The sequence below is a fragment of the Aristolochia californica genome, unplaced genomic scaffold (assembly GCF_029961685.1).
Source record: "Aristolochia californica isolate CCGP_79_NKW_82.1479 unplaced genomic scaffold, dmAriCali1.0.hap1 SCAF_12, whole genome shotgun sequence".
NCBI lineage: Eukaryota > Viridiplantae > Streptophyta > Magnoliopsida > Piperales > Aristolochiaceae > Aristolochia > Aristolochia californica.
In genome coordinates, this window is record NW_027181793.1 from 27006364 (window position 1) to 27029925 (window position 23562).

The 23562-nt window shown below is 39.1% G+C and overlaps 3 protein-coding genes across 3 annotated transcripts; 1 reads left to right on the top strand and 2 right to left on the bottom strand.

Moving 5' to 3' along the window:
• Window positions 1-685: 685 nt before the first annotated feature.
• On the bottom strand, window positions 686-4145 carry LOC137946532 (uncharacterized). Its single transcript, XM_068792869.1, has 4 exons — window positions 3659-4145; window positions 2045-2122; window positions 1691-1813; window positions 686-1233 (listed from the first exon to the last, which is right to left on the bottom strand). The coding sequence occupies exons 1-4, from the start codon at window positions 3965-3967 to the stop codon at window positions 1096-1098; spliced, it is 648 nt and encodes a 215-aa protein (XP_068648970.1). The 5' UTR covers window positions 3968-4145; the 3' UTR covers window positions 686-1095.
• Window positions 4146-5442: 1297 nt separating this feature from the next.
• On the bottom strand, window positions 5443-13572 carry LOC137946958 (uncharacterized). Its single transcript, XM_068793246.1, has 5 exons — window positions 12573-13572; window positions 12173-12255; window positions 11285-11396; window positions 8186-8238; window positions 5443-5908 (listed from the first exon to the last, which is right to left on the bottom strand). The coding sequence occupies exons 1-5, from the start codon at window positions 13507-13509 to the stop codon at window positions 5759-5761; spliced, it is 1335 nt and encodes a 444-aa protein (XP_068649347.1). The 5' UTR covers window positions 13510-13572; the 3' UTR covers window positions 5443-5758.
• A 1350-nt stretch (window positions 13573-14922) lies between these two features.
• On the top strand, window positions 14923-22685 carry LOC137947017 (uncharacterized). The gene is made up of 8 exons (XM_068793311.1): window positions 14923-15190; window positions 15278-15411; window positions 16085-17060; window positions 18570-18661; window positions 19170-19244; window positions 19863-19924; window positions 20142-20211; window positions 21950-22685. Exons 1-8 carry the CDS (start codon window positions 15082-15084, stop codon window positions 22469-22471), a joined length of 2040 nt encoding a protein of 679 aa, XP_068649412.1. The 5' UTR covers window positions 14923-15081; the 3' UTR covers window positions 22472-22685.
• The last annotated feature ends 877 nt before the right edge of the window (window positions 22686-23562 follow it).

A 23562-nucleotide genomic window follows, 5' to 3' on the forward strand; every position in this document is an offset into this window, starting at 1 on the left:
GGACATTTCTGCCGTCGGATTTGTTGACGTGAAATTATCGAACCTGTGGACACATAAAACTCTAGAAATTGTAAAAAGAAACCGAATCTGTTAAGACTTATTGGGTCGGCCTTTTCCGTAAGGACAAGGTAACTATTGATCCACGCTTTAAGAGTTTTTGGAAGAAGTGGGAGAGAGACAAGGGAGACGTAGACGGGCGACTTTGGTAGTGCAGTCACTCCTTCACTTGCTACCATCCTTTGTAGTCGCATCTTTGCATGAATTCCACTCTCGGGAGTTTTAGAGTATGGGTTTAGTGATTAGAGATTAATTAAGGAACCTTGAAGAGGAGACGACGACGCATTTAGAATCTCGCCGTCGCCGGTATTGATCCTATTATTCACTCTACGTCCACAAATCTTAACCTCCCTTTACCTTCATCGATCAGCTCAATTCTCTATCCTGAAGCACCTAGATAGGTTTCTGGAGTGGCTTTTGATCTTTATTTAAGAGCCTGAAATCTGCTGAAACAATAAAATAGATGAAAGGGTGCCTCACTCGATAAGTCTGAGAAGATTTATCACGACCATCGCGCTGTTATCATCTTATCACTAAAGCGAGAAGATTGAAGATAAGAATATATAACATGGAGCAGACATTGATGGATAAAAGCCACCCACTTGAAGAAGAACCCAAAGAACGTATCACAAACCTGATTGCATTGCATTTCTCACCTTTCTCGTAAACAATTTCCCAAGGAACAAGGTAATGGGTACTAGGACTCTATTCATACACGTTTTGACTTAAATACCAGTAACATTATTGCCTGCCCTTTCAAAAAACTAATCCTACTTTCAAACATTAGAAGTGGAATTGTAGATGTCAAGAAATAAAAAAATTTGTATGAATAATCAGTTAAAAGACTAAAAAAAGACAAAAAAATTGCTCCCAATTGAGCTTTGCTCACTGCCTATTCCTTTTTGTAAATCAGTCAGCATACACCTACAGCGCTCCACCTATGTACACTTCATCTCCCTCTATTTCCAAGCCTATCACAATTAATTCTGCTGCAGCCTTCTTCTGCAACAATCCGTGGCATTCCAAACGATATACTCTTTACTGCTCAGCCACACAAACCACTTCTACCTCAAAGGGTTCGTTTAGATCCGGTAACAAGAACCCCTTTGACCTTGGTTCCATGACATCTGATTCATACTCCACCTTCGTCCTTTTTTCTTCCATCTGCAACTTCAACTGCAAATTAGAACATGGAAAAGTCAGTTAATCAGACACAACAGTAAATTTGAAATAGAAAACGACGACATGGCACCGGCACAGATCAGGTTAACGTTATCTATATATATATATATATATATATATATATATCAGCTACAAAAATAAAAATAAAAAAATCCTGAAACAATACAACTTTAATCAAACTACCCAAGGGATACACCCAGTACGAGTAAACTATATGAAGTAAAGCTCCAGTCTTCAGGGCTACTTAATTGTTCAAAATTCATCCATGACATAGCAAATAAAATGATGGTCTCCACCTAAGCACACACACACTAACAGACATGTGCAACACTGGAAAGATTACTAACTTTCACCATTGATAAAATCATTTGACTCATTCCATAAAAGTTTTTTATACGATGACCTCAAATAGAAAAGCAACAGAAATCAAAATTCAGGAAAAATGTTTCACCTTCAAGCCATTGTTTCCGGTTCGAAGCTCCCCTAAACATCTCTGCATGTTTTCAATTTCCTTCTTTAAATTCATATTTTCCGAACGCAGAGAACTCTCCTCCTCCCTGAGTTCCTCCACAGTCTGCATTGGATTAAGCAATCATGCGTTAGACCACTTCACTGATCGTTCTTTACAAAACAACCAAGTAATAATTTAACCACATTAAAAAATGAAAAAAAGGAGAAAGACACAGCAGCCGTTATAAATTCCAGGGTAACCAGAATATTGTCTAATAACTAGAGCAAATCATATACTAATTAACAACACGAACCCCTACTTGGAGCTTTCTCAACAACGAAACAAACTCCTCACCTTTTTCCTCTTCACTCTTCTGCAGGACGACGTCGACGTAGAAGGCAACATACAGGGCAACTCCTTCGCAGCAACATCCTGAAAACCCACAACGTAACCAAATCAATCTCTTGCGCTAGTCAAACTCCAAAAACTCCTCAAAGGTCACGAAAAGAAAGGATTCATTAGAAGTAAATCAATTTCAGCTTCCACAGTATTTCAATATTCGCGTTACTTCTCCTTTTCTTTCACGATGGGGTTTCATTTCACAGGCTTTAGGCCAGTCGCCCACCCACCCCATCAAAGCTGCAGGAAAGGTGACATCGGAGACTCGTCTTCCATTTGACGGTCCGGTAACCGGGCCCCACCTTTCGGCGGACTTGTCCACTAAATAAGGCCTCAAAAAGCGCCTCCTCACGCATTAATTGGGCCCCACGTTCCCTCCACCAAAGGGATCCATAATAGTGGCACTGGCGTTGCTTTCCCCACAAGCACCCCCAACACATCCGCTCTATATTACAAAAATGCCATCAACACTGACACGTGATGACCAACGACGACGAGAAGAGAGCTCTGTCTCAGCCGCGTACGAGACTCCACGTCAGCAAAAAAATATTTTCCAACAGGAGATGGAACAAAAAAAACAAAAAAACAAGGCGCCGATACCAAACGCGGACCTAACCAAGGACGAGTCGTACCCTTCAACGAATCGGGCCCAGCGCACCCAACAGAACCCCAGAACCACGCCACCTAAAAAGAAAGGTCTTTCATTCGTAATAAAAAATATTATTTATGCGGCAATATTAAAGCCGATAAGTAACCCCTAGTGGCATTAAATGTCCTCGTTTGACGGAAATACCCCCGAGTCTGGAGAAAAGAAAAAAAAGGTAAACGAGATGCGAATTTCACTCTGACACGAAGAGCATTCAGAGGATCCAACCGAATCCATTTTCATCAGCGAACAAGGAAAGTTCCTGTAAGTTACAACAGGATTTGTCCCACTTTCGCTTACCGACTCGGGGGTGGTTTCGTCATTTCAAGAAGCTTACCCTACTGGGCTTTACCTGCCGGATTCGTTGCCCTAAATTGTTCTTCTTAAATGAATGAAAAGACCCAGGAAGTGCTGGCAAGCAGGGGACGGAGTGGACGAAAAGCCGGACAGGTGGATGTTGACCAGAAAACCCTCGCTCGTGGGGCACTTTTGGGAGAGTTGAAAGGGAATGGCCAAGGTTAGTTTCGTCAAAGAGAGGCATAAGGTAGAACCAAAGGATAACACCCAGAAACGGCTCCGTCAAGCCGGTTCCTATTAAGAAAAAAATTAGTTGCGGTTCCTCGAAGGAGAAACCAGTTGGAACTTGGAATCAGAAGAACTGACGACAGGAGAATATAAAAAAGAAAAAAATCGAGAACAATTAAAAGATGAAGAAACTACCCGTGAATCAGAAGAAAAAAATGAAGAGTTGCCCTTCAGTAGAATCCATCGGCGAGTTTTGTTTGAAATTAACGGAAATTTACGACCAAAAAAAGAAAAAAAACCGAAAAAAAAACAAAGAACAAAGACAGGAAGGGAAGATATGGATGGATAACTCAGCATCCAAGAAATAGAACATTTAGGGTTAGGAATGGAGAGTTTACCTCGGTTTTCGTTTTGGCAGGGTGAGTGTTGGCGGTTTCACAAACTTCTACGCAGTCGTCGCTCGGGGAGGTGGCGCAGTTCCAGAGGAGCGTCGAGTTGGGGCTACCTCGGGTCTCCGGCTCCTCCAACTTCGCCTGGAGGATCCCCGCGCCGGTAATTTGCCTGGAGCGTGGCAGACGCTGACCCCACCTCCGCGGCGGCGGCGGCAGCATCGGCCGGTAGCTCCTTCCCGCCGAGATCTGTATCAGAACCTCCGCGGCCCCCAGCGCGGAGGCCAGCTCATCGTCTTCGCTTTTGTTCTCGACCATGACGCAGCCAAACGCGAGAGAGAGAGAGAGAGAGAGAGCGGAGAACCAGTGGAACAAAAGCAAGAAAAGAGGCAAAAAGAGAGAGAGTCCGGTGGACAACAAGAGAAGCGTATCCCGCCCTCTCTTGTCTCGAGGAGGAACAAAAGCTCAAGAGAAACAGGGTGGAAGACAAAAACCTCAGGGCTCAGACTCAGACTTTAGAAGAAGATTTAATAGGAGTAAACTACCGATACTTCCATTCATAAGAGCCAGAGGGCGTGCCTTCTCAGTCCTTCCTCAAAACAAGATTTCCAATTTTACCCCGTCAGACCCTTACCAATTCTATCGCCTCCCGGATGCGGATCAGGGGATCCCACCAGTCTAGCCACCCGGGTCTTCTATCAGATAGGGCGCGGACCAGCAGGCGAGCTGACTTGGCAGTCGTTCGGGGCAAGGAGTCCTAGTGACACTGCGAATCCTGTCTGAAACGTACTTTCCTAAACGCAGAGCCGTAGAGGGAAAAGAGAGCTGCGTGGGCGCCGGGCGCGTGTACACTTCCTTCTGGTAAGTGGACTCTGATGTGTGTGACTTCTAATTTCAACTGTATTCATTAATTCAATTAATAATCACAGTAATCACGCTCGGCAAGCCGGCTTGGGCCGGTCCGGTCCAAGAAAAAAAGGCCCTCCCGCCCACTCCTTGTATAGATTAATAAGGCAAATACTAATAACCTACTAGTTATCTGATTATAATCATTTGGAGCCTCTTCTTTCTCTTTCCCCTAATCTTTTATTCAAAATGGTTAGTTATCTTAGCTTATGATTAAGACTCTAATAATACGATTCGACCAATTAGGAAGTTCAATTAGAGCCACTTAAAATGAAGAAGGAAGGAAATAGGGATTTGAGTTGATGGGTGATTCAAAGGAAAGAGGCGTCTTCGCTATTGACCCATGGTTGTCTGAGTTAGAGTCGGGAAAGTTTCAGTTCATATTTGAAGGGTAGCAGTCAACATCCTTAATTTTACTAAAAACGTGTCAATCCAACATGGAAATCGGATCTGGGGTTAAAAAAGTAAAAAATAAATATTGTGAGGGGTGTGTAATTTGATAAGATTCATGTAGGTGAAAGGCCAAAAAAACACGAGGTACGCAAATCCACCTTTGTGACTTTTGTCACTGGCCAGCTCTATCTATCGTTTTTTACGTATCAAATAGAGTGGTGGGATGCGGGAGTGCAGTTCCCAAGCTCCGGTCTAATCCCATGCATGTGACAGATGTTGCCAAGTATATAGAACCTCGTTTTATAATATGGTGGGACCTAGCGTGTTTATGAGCTGTATTAAGGGTCTGTTTGGAATCAAAAAAGAAAAAAAAAATTGATCATTATTACAATATTACTCTGCTTCTCAGAGTAACATTCATGTTTCTTCACATTTCCATCATCCCATCCGAAAGTTTGATCAATACATTTTACAAACAAGTTGCCTTCAAGGGATTTCATAAAAAACGGGGGAGTCCAGGAGACCACTTTTTTAATTCAAAACTGCTTCCTTCACATAGATTATTTTGGATATACAAGCAATTCATACATGATGGAACTCTTCCCGCAAATTGCCTCGACCCGCTGACGAGCTCGGTGGAAATTTCTCTGCACCTCCTAGGGTTTTTTTTTTTTTTAAAAAAAAAAAGGAAAAGGTTTAAAATAACTGTAAGGTTAACGCATTCATCCTTTTAACTCAAGTTCGAACAAGTTGGCCAAAGACTCATTCGATGTTCCCAAAGAACTCGCCTGAAGCAATTAATGGAAGCAATTAAGTCAAGCTCTTGTAATCGGGGTTGTCCCTAAGGCCAAGCTTGGAAAGGACCAAGCAGTAGGAATCCCAGTCGGTCCGTCGCAAGTATTTGAGCAGCTTCTTCCTCCTTTGGACCATCCCTAGAAGACCTTTCCGGGAATGTTTGTCCTGCATTCAGTCAAATAACACCGCAATTCTTATTGTTAAATAACTTATCTAGACAGCAAATCAAATGAAAAGAGAAACTTCATATACACATCCAGCTTCATGCAGTTGGTCAACGAATATCAAATATCTTCTATCACGCAGTAACTGAAGTTTCAGAAGCCATGGAAGGATGAACAGATTGCAAGCTTCAACTATCATCATTTTATGTCATTATTAATTCGCATAAACTAAGCTTTCTTTTAACACATTAATAAAAATCTACATTTGTGAGCCATCAGACAATAAATCAATCACTACTAAGTAATACTTTTCAGGAGCGGACAACATGCCTCGATTAGGACAATTTTGTTTGCATGTTTTCAAAAGGTACCACACATGAGTTGCAGACAAAGAAATACACGCCTCAAATGGAAGAGAAACTAGGCTTTTGTAGGGTATTGGAACAGCAGATAATTCATTGAAAAAGAATGAAAAAGGAAAGCTCACTAATGATCCCAGAAACACCCGGTGGCTAGAGACCAGGCAATTTCCATTTCTCCCAAACTCAAGTTCGAGTAGCTGTTAGAGGAGAAACCTAAGGATGAGGCTTTTCTGGTTGGCAACCTGTTATCCATCCCTGAGGCCACCTTATTCGTTAGGCGAGCAATAACTTGTTGACCAGGAAGTAGACTACAAAGGGGACTCTTTGACGTAGCACCTTTGTGTGCCACATTGAACTGTTTTTTTTTTTTTTGGGCGTGGAAACAAAAATGTGAATTTCCAGCTGCCAGCTTTTCTTATTTTGAAGGTGCCAGAATTCATGTATGAGTATCTGGTCCTTTCATCCTTCTAGTAATATACCTCTGAAAGTCACAGTAAGTTAGGCATCATCTTATAAACATAAGGTTCAAGTTTGATACGATTCTGAGTTGTATTTAGAAAGTAAAAGGGTTTAAGTTATGAGGGGTAATTTTTTAACTTGGTTAAACTGTTACTTAAAGGTAATTAAAAAGAAGAGAGGTCGTTTTTCTTCCCCATAGAGTGCAGCAGTTACACACTCTTCCCTCTCTCTTCTCTCAATTCTTCTTCTTTTTTCCCTTTTTCCTATATTTCTACAGAATGAACTATCCTTCATGATAGAGTGCATTCTCCAAGAAAAACAAATCCCAGTCTCTAATTCGACCTAAAGTTTCCCTTGGTATATGCAGAAATCCACCTCTTGACCCATCAAGGGAATTTACAGGTACTCTGAACCGTACTGAAAAGCTAAAAGATACCAATTTATGCATAAAACCAGTTAGACAAATTAGTAAATTATACACCTATATGAATATAAGAATACTTGTTTCAGCATTTTATCAACTTCTTATATATATTTTCTCCTGAAAAAGGTATTTATATGCTTCTACTTTTTTTCTTATAAATCTATTAGCAGATTATTATTCTACAATACCCAATTATCCTTTCCTTTCCTTACATGAAAACTTTTCAGAGCACTGATCTAATTATATTCTTGATGATCAATCCATATTTTTTAATTTGCATTCACAACGAATTGCTTTCGAGATGATCCCTCCAGAAGAGGGAGATAAAGTTTTTGAATTCCTTCACCATTCAAAAAGAAAAACAAGAGAGTTAAGATACCTCTTATGTTAATTAAGGAATATTAATGTTTGACCTGACATGACTCGGTATTATGCAAGACTTAGGGTGAAAACAGGTGGGTTAAAGAAGAAACCATTTTTGCCTGCCACCATTCTGGTAAAGTGGGGACTACTTGTTGTGAGAAGTGGTTTGGCACACACAATGATACAAGGAAGAATGTCCTAAGAAAGAGTTGCAGAGAAAAGGCAAGAAGGGAAGGGGTAGCATAAACCTCTTTAATGCAGAAAAGAGGTTCGGAGCAAAACAGTGCCACATGGAGAGAAAGAGTTTTGCCAGCCTACTGTCCCCACCCAAGACTCTAACCTCTGGTCAAAGATTTGCATAACAAACTATACACCACCTTGTTAAAGAATAATAGCAGCAAAAGTCATACTGTTTATGCCCAATAAAAAAAAGTAAAGCCTTTAGAAAAATAAAAGAAAAGAAAAATGTTAGGAGACATGTGCCAAGAAACTTTTTTTTTGAAAAGGAGACGTGCCAAGAAACTTGAAATGCAATAAGTAATCCAAAATGAAAATACAAAACTGTTATATATAATAAAAGCGCAGCATATGGTAAAGAACTTGTAGTCTGTCAAAACATCATTGTGAATGTTTACATTCTTAATAAAAGTTTGTGATTATGTTGACTGACCTTTTTGCGTAGTACACCGGACAGATGTTTGATCTTTGTTGTGAGTTGAGCGACTGAAAACAACACAAGGTTAGGCAAGATTACAGCATAATGGGGTAACAGATAAGATCAACAAATTAATAAAAATTGCATCTAAATCCAGTAAACATGTAACTTAGCTAACAATGTGCCTTTAAGGGGTAGTACAGAAAAATATGGAAAGAGGCTTCAAATACAAGGCAAAGAAGGGGAAACAGGAAATTAGAAAACAATCATCAATACATGGTTTTAAACTTGTCCTTACACTTATGTTTACTTTTTTTTTTTTTTTTTGAAAGCGGCGATTAGCTTTTATTGATGTAGCAAAGAAAGCAATGATTACTGATGTCCTTTCACTCATGTTTACCATGATCGCTGATCAACCAAACTAAACCATTGTATAGATAAGAGTCAAGTTCTTGCCAGCCCAGTTCACATATTGTTTATCTAATATCAATGGTGAAGAATACCAGAAATGGGAAGATGGGGAGATAAAGAGGGTCTTAGGAGTGACCAAAGAATCTTTATAGCATACAAGAAGATATTAGCTTGTCCATGTATGTATTTTTGAAAAATATGCACTTACAAAAGTTGCAGCATGTAAGATTTTACACTGGAAATGGAAAAAAGTATAGGGTGACACATTCTTCAAAGGAAAAAGAACCAAGATTTAATGTCCGAAATCCCTAAAATAACAGCTATTTGGAGCACTACGCAGCATAACATTGACTTCAGGATTTCCTATATGCAGAAGGGATATTTTCAGGTTCTTATGATGCCAAGAAAAAGGGAAGACATGTGTCTAATGGTACTGACAGATTGTTTAAGCTTAAACAGTCAATAGCAATAAACAAAAACAGAATTTACCAACATCAAAGAACAGAACAATTTCCAAATGAATTTTGGACAGTGACGACTTCCAGTGTGATCCCTTAACATGACAATAAACTTTTCAGAGCCAAGGAAGTTTGGACGAAAAGAACTTTTCCACAATTCTTCATGCTCCGAGGAATGCATCATGAAAACCTCTTGATTAGTAATCACACAACATGAAAGCTGTCTTTGCAAATTTTGTGGTAATTAAGATGATTCTGTTGATGCTGACTCATCCTTTGCCCAGTTGCCTTTACTCCTTTCAGGTTTTCTTGGATCTCTTATTGGCTGTTGCGGTTAAGCTTTGCATCTATGCATCCTATCAGGATCTTATTCCAGGTAAGTTTTTTTACCTTTTCAGGTAAAAGGTAAAATTTTATACATGTATGCTGGTATTGGACAACAGAAAATGTATGACCTTCTCCAACAAACAAAAATCTGATAGGTTCACTGAGGAAGCTGTTCATCATGCTGTGGCACGGACTGGTATGCTGTCAATTGTAACAAATATTGGGTTCTGTCAGTCATCACAATTGAAAAATTATCACTCAGATAAGATTCAGAACTTCAGGATTTAAAATCCTTCTCTTAAAGAAGCTCCATATTCAAACTCTGAAGGAGATTACACGGGGAACATTGATCCTGCCTATTTTAGTGGTATCATCAGAGCCCACAATGGTAGAAGTTGATTCCTTTGGATTATGATTCGGTGGAGGCTGAGCATTGTGGTCTTGTCAGCAGCTTGAGGCTCCTCAAGACCTAAAGTTTTTCACTTAGAAGACAATTCTAAGGTGGTTATTGACTGGTTTCTCTCAATGCCTTCTTCAGTTCTTTGAGGAAGTTTAAGATATTGCATTTCCTGCTCATCACTTGGACATATAATACACGATCAGACAATTGCATGGGCAGTTTAGCCAGAGACCTTACCAACTGGTTCTCTTTCTTTATTCTTGTTTGAGAAAAGTCTGTATTCTATTAAGAAAGGAGGTCCTTGGGGGGTAAATACAAGATAAATGAAAAACAAATTTCCATTTTTGTTGATTGTCCCTTTGGTGTGCAACGCATAGTACTTTTTTCTTGCTTCCCCCTTTGCATTCCTTGTTCTCGAGGCAAAGGGGACTCCGTCATTGTCTTTGTTTTGCTTTTAATTAAAAAAAAAGGGTCAAGTAATAGAAAGAAAGAAACAGTTATTGTCAGAGATTGCTTGGCGCCTCCTTCAGTTTTTTTACGATCCTTGACATCACTGAGAGCATCAGCATTACTTGTTCACATCCTGCAGGAAACCAACTCATTGGCTGACTCCTTAGCAAGGGATGGAGCTTTCCAACAACACCTTGTTGGGGGGGTTATTCCATTCCTCTTCACTGATGTTCATGCTTGTTCTCTGATCATTTTAGCATTTTGATGTATCTTTAGCTCTTATATTCTGTAGCTCTCTTCTTCAATAAAATTCTCAATTTTTCAAAAAATAAAAATTCAAAAGAAGGCAATAAACTAAATTAAGCAAGATATCAAAGTGAAAACAAACACAATGTAAAGAATTATGTCAATCCCGAGGAGAACTCTTAACTCTAGAGCACATGTGCTCAACCTCTCAGGAGCCTTTGTACTAATCAGGCAGTAGGAATGCTAACCATTGAAATTAATGAATCATTCAAACCATTTTTTTTTTTTTAGTAAAAGGTGTAAATGCTATTAAGAAGAGTAAAGAGTAAAATACCTGGCTAAAAAGGGTCTTCCTCCACAACAAGGTGTTGGAGTGAAACACCTAATTTAGCTTGAGTGTCCGCTAAATGATTAGCTGATCTAGGAATGTATTTCCAGTTACAGTTTAATTGAGAAATTAAATTACAAATATAAAAAAACAGATCTCCAGTGCCGCCAAGGAGGATTAACGGACTTCGCACAGCGGTTGAAAATGATGAATCATTCAAACCATTGAAATTGGATATAAAGGCTGCTGTTGCAATAAGAATCCACAGCCTAGGTTTATGCATGACATACTGTTAGTTTATTAGCTTAGATTTTCTTCAAGCATGGCATGCAAACATTGTGCCTATACATCAAGTTTTCTATTCAAACACAGGTGTATAGATCCACAACAACTTGGATAACTGGACAGAGCATACAGTTGAGAGCATATGAATGAATCTTAATGCATGCCTAGCAGTCAATCCTCAGGAGGAAAGGAAGATAGAAATTGCTTACTTTGAACACGTGTAGAACCACAATCTGACTCTGACATTTTGAATTCATCTCTGACTCTTTTAAGCTCCAACTTTAGCTTTTCTCCAGATGACATGTTATCTGGGTGGAAATACTGCAAAATATTTAGGCTAAGAATCAATAGGACCTCAGGTTATGATAATATATTCAATCGTTCCTTACCATACTAAACTAAAGCCTCGTTTCAATTATGTTGGGACAGCCTCCTTAAAATAGATAAGCATCATAGTGCCACTCTATCTAAGCTGCTAATGTCTGATCTTAAAGAGCTAATCTGATAAAGGTTAAATGCAATACTTCCTAATTCCACACAATTGGAAATGTAAATATGGTATACAAAGCTTGGCTTCCATCCCAACCTTTGTTTGATTATTGATCCAGGATCCAAAATTAAAACTGCAAAAGCATTCCTATGAGAATACCTAAGAGCTGTCTTCTATTGTGCATGGAAATTGTGGATGGAAAAAGTTTTCTAGAATGTGGTCCTCTTTTGTGTTAGTGCACATGGCCGTGAGTTCGGTTCAAATGATTAGACTTTAACTATACTCAGGAATTATTAAGTTCAAGATAAATGGTGCAATGCCTTCCTCAGTTAGAATGTTAACTTTTGATGAAAAGACTGAGAAACCCACTCTTAACCACTTTACATCCACTAACACAGAAAACACTTTCAGCTTATGTAAATCATCTTCCTGGAATTTACAGTTATTTTTTCTTTCCGGTGTGATTCCCTTTCTCTATGCACTAACGCAATTAGAAATTCAGTCCAAAAAAATGGGGCACAAAACCATTAATTTCACGACATAAGCAGACATCGGACCTTCTCATCCTTTAAATACAGTAGAGCCAATTGGAAAAAGTGCTACTTACCTTTTCTATTAAGTTATCCTTTGGAGGAAGTGATGAATCCGTTTTAGTGGCTACCCCGTGAAGACCGAGGAGGATATTTGACCCTGACACCAACGAATGATCAAAAACCATAAAAGTAAGATGTTATAATTTTACGCCAATAGTATAAATAAACAACTCGTATGAGATAAAAATCCTCACACCCTTTTGTGTGTGTTGCAAGAAGCTTTGAGAAAAGGAAAGACAGCGAAGCTATTCACTAAAAGAACTCTTCAACACCAAATAAAAACTAAGACCAAATTCACTATCGACACAAAAAGAGTGGAAAAACAAAAGAACCCTGCCACCTTACAGCAATCTCGCGTGTTGCTTGCTACGATTTCTGGAAGGAAATGAAAAAACAACCAGCATAGAAAAATACCTGAAGGTTTCCTTTTGTTTGCTTCGACCTCCTGCAGCTTCAGCAGACTTTCTCTCAGATCGCTAAAAGTAAGTCCTTTGATCCTTGACTCATTCTCTTTCACCTCAGACTCTCTCAACTTTCTCAACCTGTCATTTAACTCGTTCAAGGAAAACCAGTCTTTCTTCCCTTCTGCAGCGTCCGGCCGCAATGCTCTCAGCTTCTCCCCTAATTCTTTATGGCTATACTGCCTCACAAATTCCGTCTGATTTGAAGAAGATTCAGCCTCTTTCTTCTCAGATTCCTTCGCAAATATCGACATCGTCTGCGACGCCGACGATTCACCAATACCTGGACCTGTAGCACCCTCCTTCTTAAAGCGATCTCTAATAGAACTGAGCACGGAGGAGTCAATTGGTTGACTTCCCGAGTCTCTGAGGGGACTGGTCGTAGTGGGTTTCGTGATTCGACGTAAGCTTTCGCGTATGGCGTCGAATGAGGAAACGCTTTGTTTATTCGCATCCTGGGTTTTCGAGGCTACATTGCTGTTGTAGATCTCCTGAAAGGAGATTGGAGAGGTGCCTGTGGGTTTAGTTGCTTGGTTCGGTGGGGCGGACCGTGAGCGGAACTCCGCCAGGTTTTTGCGGATTTCGTCGAGAGTGGCGACTTCAGAGGGGCGTTCCGGCGGAGCATTAAACTGAGGAGACGAAGACTGGAGGCGTCTTCGAGGTGGTGCAGATTGGCGGAGACGGGCTTTAATGTCGCTAAATAGTTCAGAAGCAGAGGAAGAGTCGCTGTTCTTGTCTTTGTTACTGGCAGCATTGTTGTTGTCGTCATCATTAGTAGGAGGAGGAGGAGGAGGAGGAGAAGAAGAAGAGGAAGAAGAGTAGAGACGGACGTAGTTACAGGTCGGAAGAGTGAGATGCTTTGGATTGAGACGGAGAGCCATAGCCGCCATTAGGGTTTTGCGATAATGGCTATAGTGGCGCCAGGGGCGGGGGTTGGATCTCGGGAAGTTGGAAACAGGAAGAGAAACGCCAAGAGTCGCGGTGATCCGGTTTAGTTTTGAATTTTAATCCTACACGTGTCGGAGATCCGAACTCGGGTTCGGGTCGATTTTGACCTTGAGACTTTGGCCGAGTTGATTCGGTCCTTCATTAGATTATACTTGAGCTTTACCTATTTTAATCAAACATACGAAAACATGTGTGCCTAATCTTACGTGTTATCCGGTTAGGGTACTCGGGTTGACTCAATTAAATGAACAAAAATGTCATAAATCTTACTAAAAATTTACAAGAAACTATGGAAAGTCAAATTGAACTTGGAAGGGATTTCTCCTTTCTTTTTAAGATTATTTTTTTATGTATTATGATATCATCTTAAGTTAAACGTGATTGGCTTAGGTTTAACCGGACCCGTTCACCTTGTAAGTCATTTTTTTTAAAGATTTGCACCATTAAAACGGGTAATAATAGGAATGACTACGAAACCGATAGAAAACACATTTTAAAAAACCCAACCTCACCTCATAAAACATTATACTCCACCCCCACATCTCAACCCCGTCCATTAATCACTTTCCCACTTTGTTCCCCAGCGAAAAAATTCATCCCCACCCCCAATCCTGTTAGCATCTATTTGGAACCCCAAGAAAAATAAAGCAAAGGGAAATAAAAGAAAATGAGATCTTGATTATTATTATTAAAAAATAGTTAATAACAAATTTTAATTTAATTATTATCTCGTTTCTATTAGTTATTTTTAAGAATAATAATGATCAATTTTTTATTTTTTTTCATTTTCTAAGGGTTCCAAACCGACCCTAATTATACCCCGTTTAGCGCCACCTAAACTAAGGAGACTTGAACACAAAACCTTCAAATAGCAACCACCCCTCAAAGACCACCAACCACTACCCAAGTTCTCAATTCAATTTTTTTATATCCTAATTCGGCCTATTATTGAAATAACTATTTAATGTAAAATACTATAAAATATAAATAATAAAAATAAAAAATAGATGGGGAGGCCTTGGAGGTGAGAGTCCCCTTTGAGTGAGGGTGGGTGGGGTGAAGTGTTTCCCTTCTCTCTATGCAAGTGACTAAGACATTGCCTATGAGCGAGTAGGGGTTGTATGCATGATTCTCAATTATTACAAGTAAATCTAGATTTTCTATTATTTTTTTACAAATAAACCTTCTAAACCTTAACCATATTATTAATCGATGGAAAGTATTAATCGAAGTTCTAACTCAATCTATTAATTCGTCGACCGGATCAATATCGGGCAATTCTAACCCATTGGAATATTCTCGCGGTCAGGTTACACGAGCAAGACGGTGCAGGTGCTGAGAGGGGTGCACACGGTGGCCCATGTGCCAAGTTAACTCGATCCAGCGGCGCTCCGCTACCTTGCGTCCGACGCCTGGAGTACTCTCACTGCGTTTCACTTTCACCGTCTTTCCTTAGCGTCGAAAATCGCTCAATTTTCATTTCTCAATTCGATCCTTTCGCGAGCTCATCCACCATGGGAAGCGGTAAAAGGAGGTTACCTAAGAAAGGCAGCGCCACCAAAGCCAGCTCTCTCTTCGTCGGTGGTGCTCTCCTTACCGACTGGCAGAACGATTTCGTTCCAGGTCAACCCGCCTCATAATTTCCATCTGCTGTATCATTTATATTTCTTACAGTTTTTTGCCCTCGTGTCCTTGCACACTGAAATGCAGGCAAGTCCCTTAGAAAGAATAGCAATTATCGGTGGGAGAAGGTGGAAAAAGGAAAAGGGTCATCGTCGACGTCGAAGGAGAGATCTGGGGAAAATCCTTCTCACCCATATGAGTATCCTGAAATCATCACTCAGGTATCTCGTCTAATTTTTTTATTTTTTAATGTGTCGGTTTTTTAGTACTGGAGGAACATTTGCTATTAATTACAATGATCGGTATTTCGTACTACCAAGTGCTTCAAGGAGCATCTTCGACACAGGGCCGATATGTGGGATAACTTTCAGTTTGCTTTTTCGTAATTATTTGTTGATTGTGTGGGACGGTGATCTATTGATTCACTTTCGAGTTTCAAAGTCTATCTTCAAACGAAAAATCAAGCCAAAACCTCAGAAATAGGCTACTTCCCCATATCTTTGGGACACTCTTATTCGCTTTTACATTATCGTTTAGTTTTAAATATTGTCCTTTTCGTGTAAGGTCAGATATCCTTATTCTCTGTTTCTCTTTAATCAACAAAGTTTCACACTTATGAATATGAGGCTGCATTCAACTCCGCTTCTTGGAAGCCACTATATACCGGACACATTTTAATGCAAATAGCGCCTTTTTAGCTCATGGGGGTAAGCTTCAGGTGAAGTACTTTTTGGGAGATGGCTTGTGAAGCCTTGTTGGTGCTGTGACATGTGGTTTTGCTCCTTCGTATGTTTTATTTTTTGCCCCGAGGCTGAGGTAAAGGGCCTCATATCTGTTATGAGAGAATATTCTTTTATTGAATATTTTAGCGCTGTTGTATGTGTTCAATTTCAGGAAGATACAAAAGAAGTAATACTTTGGGAAGAAACTTTGCAAGAAAGTTATCAGTCACCAATTATATTAGGTGATTCCAAGAAGGATCATCTTGTTGCTTATGAAGATCGAACACCTGGCTCTGAACTTTCCCATGAATTGTCTTATAGTTATGAGTCGAAGTTTGTATTGGGAGAAAACCATCACAGAGGATTGGGATTTTGTGAGGAGGAAATGGAGGAAGCAAGTGCAAGTAAAGAAGCAGAGGACGAAGGACCAGGGTTTAAAATATCTTCTGAGGGAGAAAAGTTGATTGGTGCATCAACTAAGAAAAACGATGGCTTTCTGTCAATTGGTGGCATGAGGTTTTATACAGAGGACATCAGTGATTCAGGGGAGGAGAATGATAGGTTCATGGAACATGAGAGTGAAGAAGATGATGATAATAGAGATTCACTGGATGATGGAACATCAAGGCTATCTGATGATGATGATGATGATGATGATGATGACGACGACGATGATGATGATGGGGATTCCACGGGGTCCTCTGATGGCGATGATTCTGACGGGCTCTTGAATGAGAGTGAGTCAGATATTGATGAGGAGTTGGCTAAAGATTATTTGGAAGGAATTGGTGGTGGTTCAGAATACTTAGAGACTAAGTGGTTAATTGGAAGGAATTTGTCCCAACATTTGCTTGAACAAGATGATGTCATTTCTTCCAATGGTAGTAGTGATGAAAGTCTTGAAAAATCAGGTGGAATTGCTCTACTGAATGCATCAAGAGAATATGGAATGATGAAGCCTCGATCTAGAAAGATGCGCCCAGTGCCTAAAGCATCACTAAGTAAGGGTCTCAGTGAACTTGTCATCGATGACCTTTTGTTTGTGAGGGATCAAAGAACAGTGTCTGGAAAGAAGAAAAAAGTTTCTAACCTTTCCCGCTCATGGCCAAGGGATGCTCCAAAGAGTAAAAGAAACATGCGATTTCCAGGTAATTTTACTTATGATGGGCCCATGGTGATGAATATAAACTGTGATAATCGTCTGCATCTTGTTTGGACTCTGAAATATTTTGGTGTTTTTTTGCTAGAGCTACATATGTTGTAATTGGTTGAACAAAAAGTGGCCAAAAATGAGTGGGGAGTGGATGCATCTAATGTTGGTGTACTATTGCCTCCCAGGAACAAATATTTTTTAAGTTCTTGAGGCTTCAATGATAGTTGAACTTGATATAGTCTCTAACTTCTTGAACCTAAGAATGTGTGAACTGCTGCGTCCCTTATATGCAGAAAAATCACCTAAATTTCTTACCTGGTTAAAGACCTTAATATATAATTTCTTGGAGCATCTTTCCTAGCAAGTTTCTGTTTGGTACTCTTTTTCCATCCCCCGTTTGCCACTGCTACTTTAGGATATAAGAATCACTCTCTTTTCTTATAAATGCCCTCTTCTCCTTTTTAATCCATTGAAGGGGATTTTATTCATATGTTACACTTTTGGAGTTCTCAAGTGCCACAATAGTTTCCTTAGTTTGACATGGTAAGCTACTTGTGAATTTTTCTTTCTATTTTTTTTCCTTAGATTAGTTGCATCCACAAACACTCTTGGCATTTGAACCTGGGACATCCTAGTGACATGCAATTGTACGTGGTCATTTAGCCAAGGTTCAATGCTGACTCGTTACTATGAAGGAATTATGCATCTGCTTCTGTTGTTGCCTTTGTTTTACTGGTCAATTCTAGAAAGTAACTTTATACCCTTCATCAGTTTCTTCTCACGGGTTCAGCTAGTAACTAGTCTAGGCTAAGAAATGACTGGTGTTGGCTTTGTTGCTACTGTTGTCCATGTGAGGACATCTGCAGTTATTTTGCTAGAATTAGCATACTGGTGGCTACTTTTGGTTATGGAAATATTTACAATCTTTAGATTGCTGAACCTGTAGGTTGTTATTCATTCTATGTTATGCTGTTGAAGTCTTGGCAACCAATTTAGTAGCATCTGTTAACCAACTGTTTATATCAAGTGGACCATTTGTAATCTAAAAGAGCCTGTTTATAGCATTATGTGCCTCTCTAAGATTCAAATCATTGGCGTTGGCATGTGGCCAGCATGAGTGGATGGATCTTTCTTGGATTTTTTGGCTATTCATCTGATGACTAGGCTGGTGTTGTCAATGTGGTAAGCTTTTGAGGCATACTCATATGTAGTTGAGCCATAAAATTATTCCTCATAATATGTGCACAATAGTGCATAAGAGTCCTTTCCTGTCCAAATATCTGGCAATATGTGTCTGTATCTTTACAAACTTGTAGTAATTATTATGTATATCAAAGATTTATCATTTTAGTTACCCTTGGACAAAGTGTACAGTGAGATATGTCATGTATCTGGTCATTCCATTTTCTTGATATTTGATATCTGCATATTGATCTGGTGAATTGTGGTAATTATTCATCTATACTGGTCATTTAGTTGGTTGGTCGTTACCCTATATGCATAGGTGAGAAGAAGAAGCAACGTAAGGAAGACATAGCAACTAAGCGTCGTGAACGTATGATGCGTCGTGGAGTCAATCTTGATCAGATAAATTTGGTAAGATTGACAGTGAAAAAAATTTCATTTGGATCAACTATTTAGATAAAAAATTTCATTTGGATCTTGACAGTTGTATACTATTTATGACCCCAGCCATTTTTTTGCATTTCATTGTCTTCTGCTGTTTGTTGCACATTGTATTTGGATGACTTGTATGTTTGGAATCAAATTATAGGTGACAACTCGTTTAATGCTTCTTTTCTTCATGTCTAAATACTTCTAATTTCTTTGTTTTGCATATCTTACATTTTATTGTGATAATATTATCACAACCCAATGTGGCTTTTAAGCTCTTGCCTTTCATTGATAAGCATGAGTGCCCAAAAACTTTGTTGATAGAAGTTATGATTTTTCTCAAGTCTATGCACCAAAGAAAGAATTGTCTCTGACCGTCTGGACTGACATAAATGTTACTTTTATTTCTTTACTGGGCATTGAATTGAACAAGGTAATCTAGTTTATGTATTCACGAAAGCTAATACATGAGTTATCGATGAACCTGCAGAGATTGAGAGGAATGGTCTTGAATGAGGTTGATATGATATCGTTTCAACCCATGCATTCCCGCGATTGTTCACAGGTACACTTTTAATCACAATGTTAACATGCTATCTTAATTTACTTTTTTTAGGGTGTATCAAAATTAGTCTGGACGTTTTGAGATGCACTTATTTCTTTGTTTGATTGCACTAACTATAAATAAGATGGATTGTCAGGCTTAATTCATTTCAACTGGAAGCAATTCAGTTGGTTCATCCTATGAGTGGTCTTGGCATGTTTTCCTTTTTCATCTTTTGAATGAGATTTAAGCATGATAGTGCATTTACATAGTGTTTTTTTGCTGAGATAGAAATTCAGTTATCCATGTTTCTATTTCCCTTTATTATCTCTTACATTTACATGGTGAAATATTTTTTTTTAAAGAGTACAGAAGGCCAAAGGATTTTTGAAAAATGTAACTGAGACATGCATCATAAGCATTAATGCTGAAAATATGAATGTTTGTGTTGTGACAACTAAACCAAGACGTCGCGCTTTTACAAAATGGCTGTTTGTCCTCTGGACGCATCATAATTTATTTCTACTGAAAGAAATTAAATGTGAACTGTTTCCTGCCTTCTTCTTATCATTGGGTAATCTCTAGTTCCTGTCATTGCAATTCTACTTGAAAAGCAGTTTTCCACTGGTTCTAATCCAGGTCCAAAGACTTGCATCAATTTATCGACTGCGAAGCGGTGCCCAAGGTTCGGGTAAAAAGAGGTACTGGATACTTTATTCTAGGTGAAAATCAAATTTAGCAGCTTTAGTATACCTTTATTTGGTATTTAATGTTTGCCCATTTGCACTTAGCCTGCAGGAGGGAGAATCATCATAACCTCTATTAGGAATTTAATTTATTGTGATTTGTTGTCAATCCAATGGAAATGGATAGTGTTAGTCAGACATGTATATTGAACTGATGGATTTCTACTCCCAGGTTTGTAACTGTGTCACGAACTCCTCATACTTGTATGCCATCTTCAAGTGATCAAGTCCGTTTGGAGAAGGTATCTTTTACTTAATCTATATCTTCCATACATTTTTTTTTCTGTAAAACGTTGGAGCTCAGCAGTCTGTTTTTTGACTGATGACAGAATTTTATTAGCAATCCCTCGTTGTGAGGGATTTGCTCCCTCCGCTTTTGTAATTTTCTTTTTCCTTTCTTTTAATAAAATACATCTTCATAAAAAAAAAAAAAAAAAAAAAGACAGAATTTTATTAGCAGAGGAAAGGGTGGAATCATCATCCACAATTACATTAAACTGAAACAGGAAAAAATAAAAAAAACAAACAAAGATTTCAGGTCTATGAAGTATAAGGTTCTATGATTTGGTATTGTTAATGCAACTAATATCTATAAAATATAATTTTATTTTAATTTTCAAATTATTTTTTGTAGCATCTTGGCTGGTTCATCCATGTAGAAAGGAAAATATTTTATTTTAAAAAGCTTTGTGTAAATAGTAGCCAAACCTGAAACTGTACCTAACTCATTGATGTTGAGCATGGACGTACTGTATATTATCCAAAAAGGGTTGGAATCTGAATCCAAATCTGTATCCTAATCCTACTGATTGAAATAAATCTGAACAAGACTTGGACATATGGGGGTCAGGCTTATATCTGACCTGATTCCCAGCCTTCTTGTAGGTGGCTTTCGGCCTGCAGGAGAGAATTTCCCATTGGAAGAGCTTATAAGAAGACTTCTTTTTTTACCAGTTTCATTAGTGTACAATACTTGGAAAAAAGCAAGAGAAACAAAGTGTAGAAACTAGTTCGTAGGTGTTTGTGTGTATTCTTAATTAAAATAGCTATAAGCAAGTAATCCCGTAGGATTGTTAGTTGAGGTCTGATAAAGTCAGGTTGTCTTCTCCCTATTTGTTATTGGAAAAGTTGTATTCATTTTCTCCTTTGATACTTTCTATATCTACTGAAAATTGAAACCAATGTGATTTTATTTCCCCTTGGAAACACCTGCAATTACACAGAAAATTTGGTTAGTGGACTTTTTTTTTCATCAACCCACTTTCTCCTTGTTCCTGAGCGCCACGTCCCTCTGTGTTTGGATAATTGATTTTTTTGACTGTAAACAATCTTGAATTGATGTACCATCTGTACCATTTAGTATCACGCATGTGCGATTTTGCTGATACAACATAAGCTTTATCCTTGAACAGTCATTTACTCATTCTATGGCAATGGGTACTTAATATCTATTCCAGCTGCTGTAGTTGGATGCTGTGGCAGTCATTTCTCACATCATTGCGCTGCATACTAACATGTGAAAATAATATGTTAATGTAAAGTGAAGTTATAGTGAACTCTAATTCTAAAGAAATGACCCGTTGCTGGTTAGTATGAGATATGCAAATTGTTTGAAATGTCAAATACTGCAAGTATACACTCTTCTGCAAATGTTTCTTTGTTTTTCTCTATTTCAAGAGAACAAATAAATTTCATAATCGTTCTCATATCCAAACAGAAAAGTTCTTCAGGCCTAGTAGTAGTAAATACAGTAAACTAAATAGTAAATATGTGAAATTGTCTCTCAATCACTAACATCGATGGAGCCATTCTTGAATGCACAACATGGGATAGATCCTTATAGCATTGTTAAAGTATCAAATAAGTAGGAGGAAATCAACTATGGTCTTGAGTGTTCCTTCTTGTCTGAACACGGCATTATACATGCAGGCAAATTACAACAACACTGTTGACAAACTAATGACTTTTTGTGGATTTCAGCTGTTAGGTTCCGTTGATGATGATTTTGCAGTCACAGAGGTGCCCAACCAGAAATTGTCAGCCAAAGGGAAAGGCCAAACTAAAATGTCTTCGAAGTGGAGAAGCAGAGTGAGGGAAGAACACCACTCTGCCCGAAGCAAGCTGGCAAAGAACTCAAGTGGAAAGAAAAATGGTGGTAAGGTGGGCCATGCCTATGCTGATCAGCCAGTCTCTTTTGTCTCTAGGGGTACAATGCAAGTTGACAATGTGGAAGATAAGCTTCCTCCTGCTGAAAGTAATCTTAGTGCTGAAAAGTTAGTTACCACAAACTCTTTCCAACTGGGTCTGTTTGAGAAACACACCAAGGGCTTTGGTTCGAGGATGATGGCCAAGATGGGATTTGTTGAAGGTAGTGGTTTGGGGAAAGCAGGCCAGGGTATGGTGGTGCCTATAGAAGCTATAAAACGGCCCAAGTCTCTAGGACTTGGTGTTCAATTCTCAGAGTCTGGTGTGTTACTAATGCAAGCCGATAGTCAGAAATGATGGGACTTAAGGGATGGTCAAACATGAATTTAAACATGACCACAAATGGGCCCACTGTAGGTGTTGGATCATGTGAGTTGGAAATATTTCTATTCTGGTTTGTTAAATCAATTAGTTGGCTGCTGTATTTTCAGAGGTAGGAATATATCCCAATGGGTACCATAGAATCTATCTGTAATACTATTAATATAATTCTCTTCTCTTATTGGGTTCATTTCAGCTTGCGTTTTTCACTGATTTACATACCTAGTCAACTGGTAAGGAATTAACCCTGATGGCTAAATCAACCCTCTTGAGATTCAATACATGGCGATTGTGGCTGTTGAATTTGGACACCAGGTTACCAGATCCACTGACTACACAATGGCTGATTCGAGTCCGTGTTATTTTCTGCCACTGCTTACAGTGGCTTGACAGATAAGGTGCTTCCATCATTGTGTGCATTCCAAGCATAGACTTGCCACCGTCAAGAAATGGGTCACTTTACCATTTGCTGAACAATAACAAAAAATAATTTGTGGTGGTGGGTGGTTTCACTACCAAGAAGGTTTGAATTACTGGAAAAAAAAGTTATTGGTAGCTCTGCAACGAATGGCAATTTCCCTCGGAAAGTAAAAGAGATGGATCGAGATTTCTTCTGTAGGTTCTGTAAGTAACATGCCTACTTTTTCTTGCATTCACTTCAAACTCCAGAAGAAGAGATTTTTAATTCGTGTGGAATAATGGGCTTGAACTTTGCCCCAGGCGTGCATGAAATTTAAGTAGATACGTTTATCCAGTGTGGACGTCTCGTCGAGATGTTTCACCGCCTACGTCCCCTTCATAAAACAACTCCGATTTTTACCAGTTTAGACGATTGGTTGGATCAGATTTGCCATTTGCGTGATAGTGTCCGAAAGTCCGAACTGATAGTCGGTCCTAGACCGCGCTCGTCCACGGGAACTACGGGGCCGGTGAAGAGTTCGAGTACACGTGTCCCGAGAATGTCGCATCTTGTTGGCAAATCTCCGTCTCTTCTGTGAAACTCTACTCGTGAGAGAGGGAGAGGCCGCGTAATATACTCACTTTGCTTTAACTTTGGAAAGTAATTA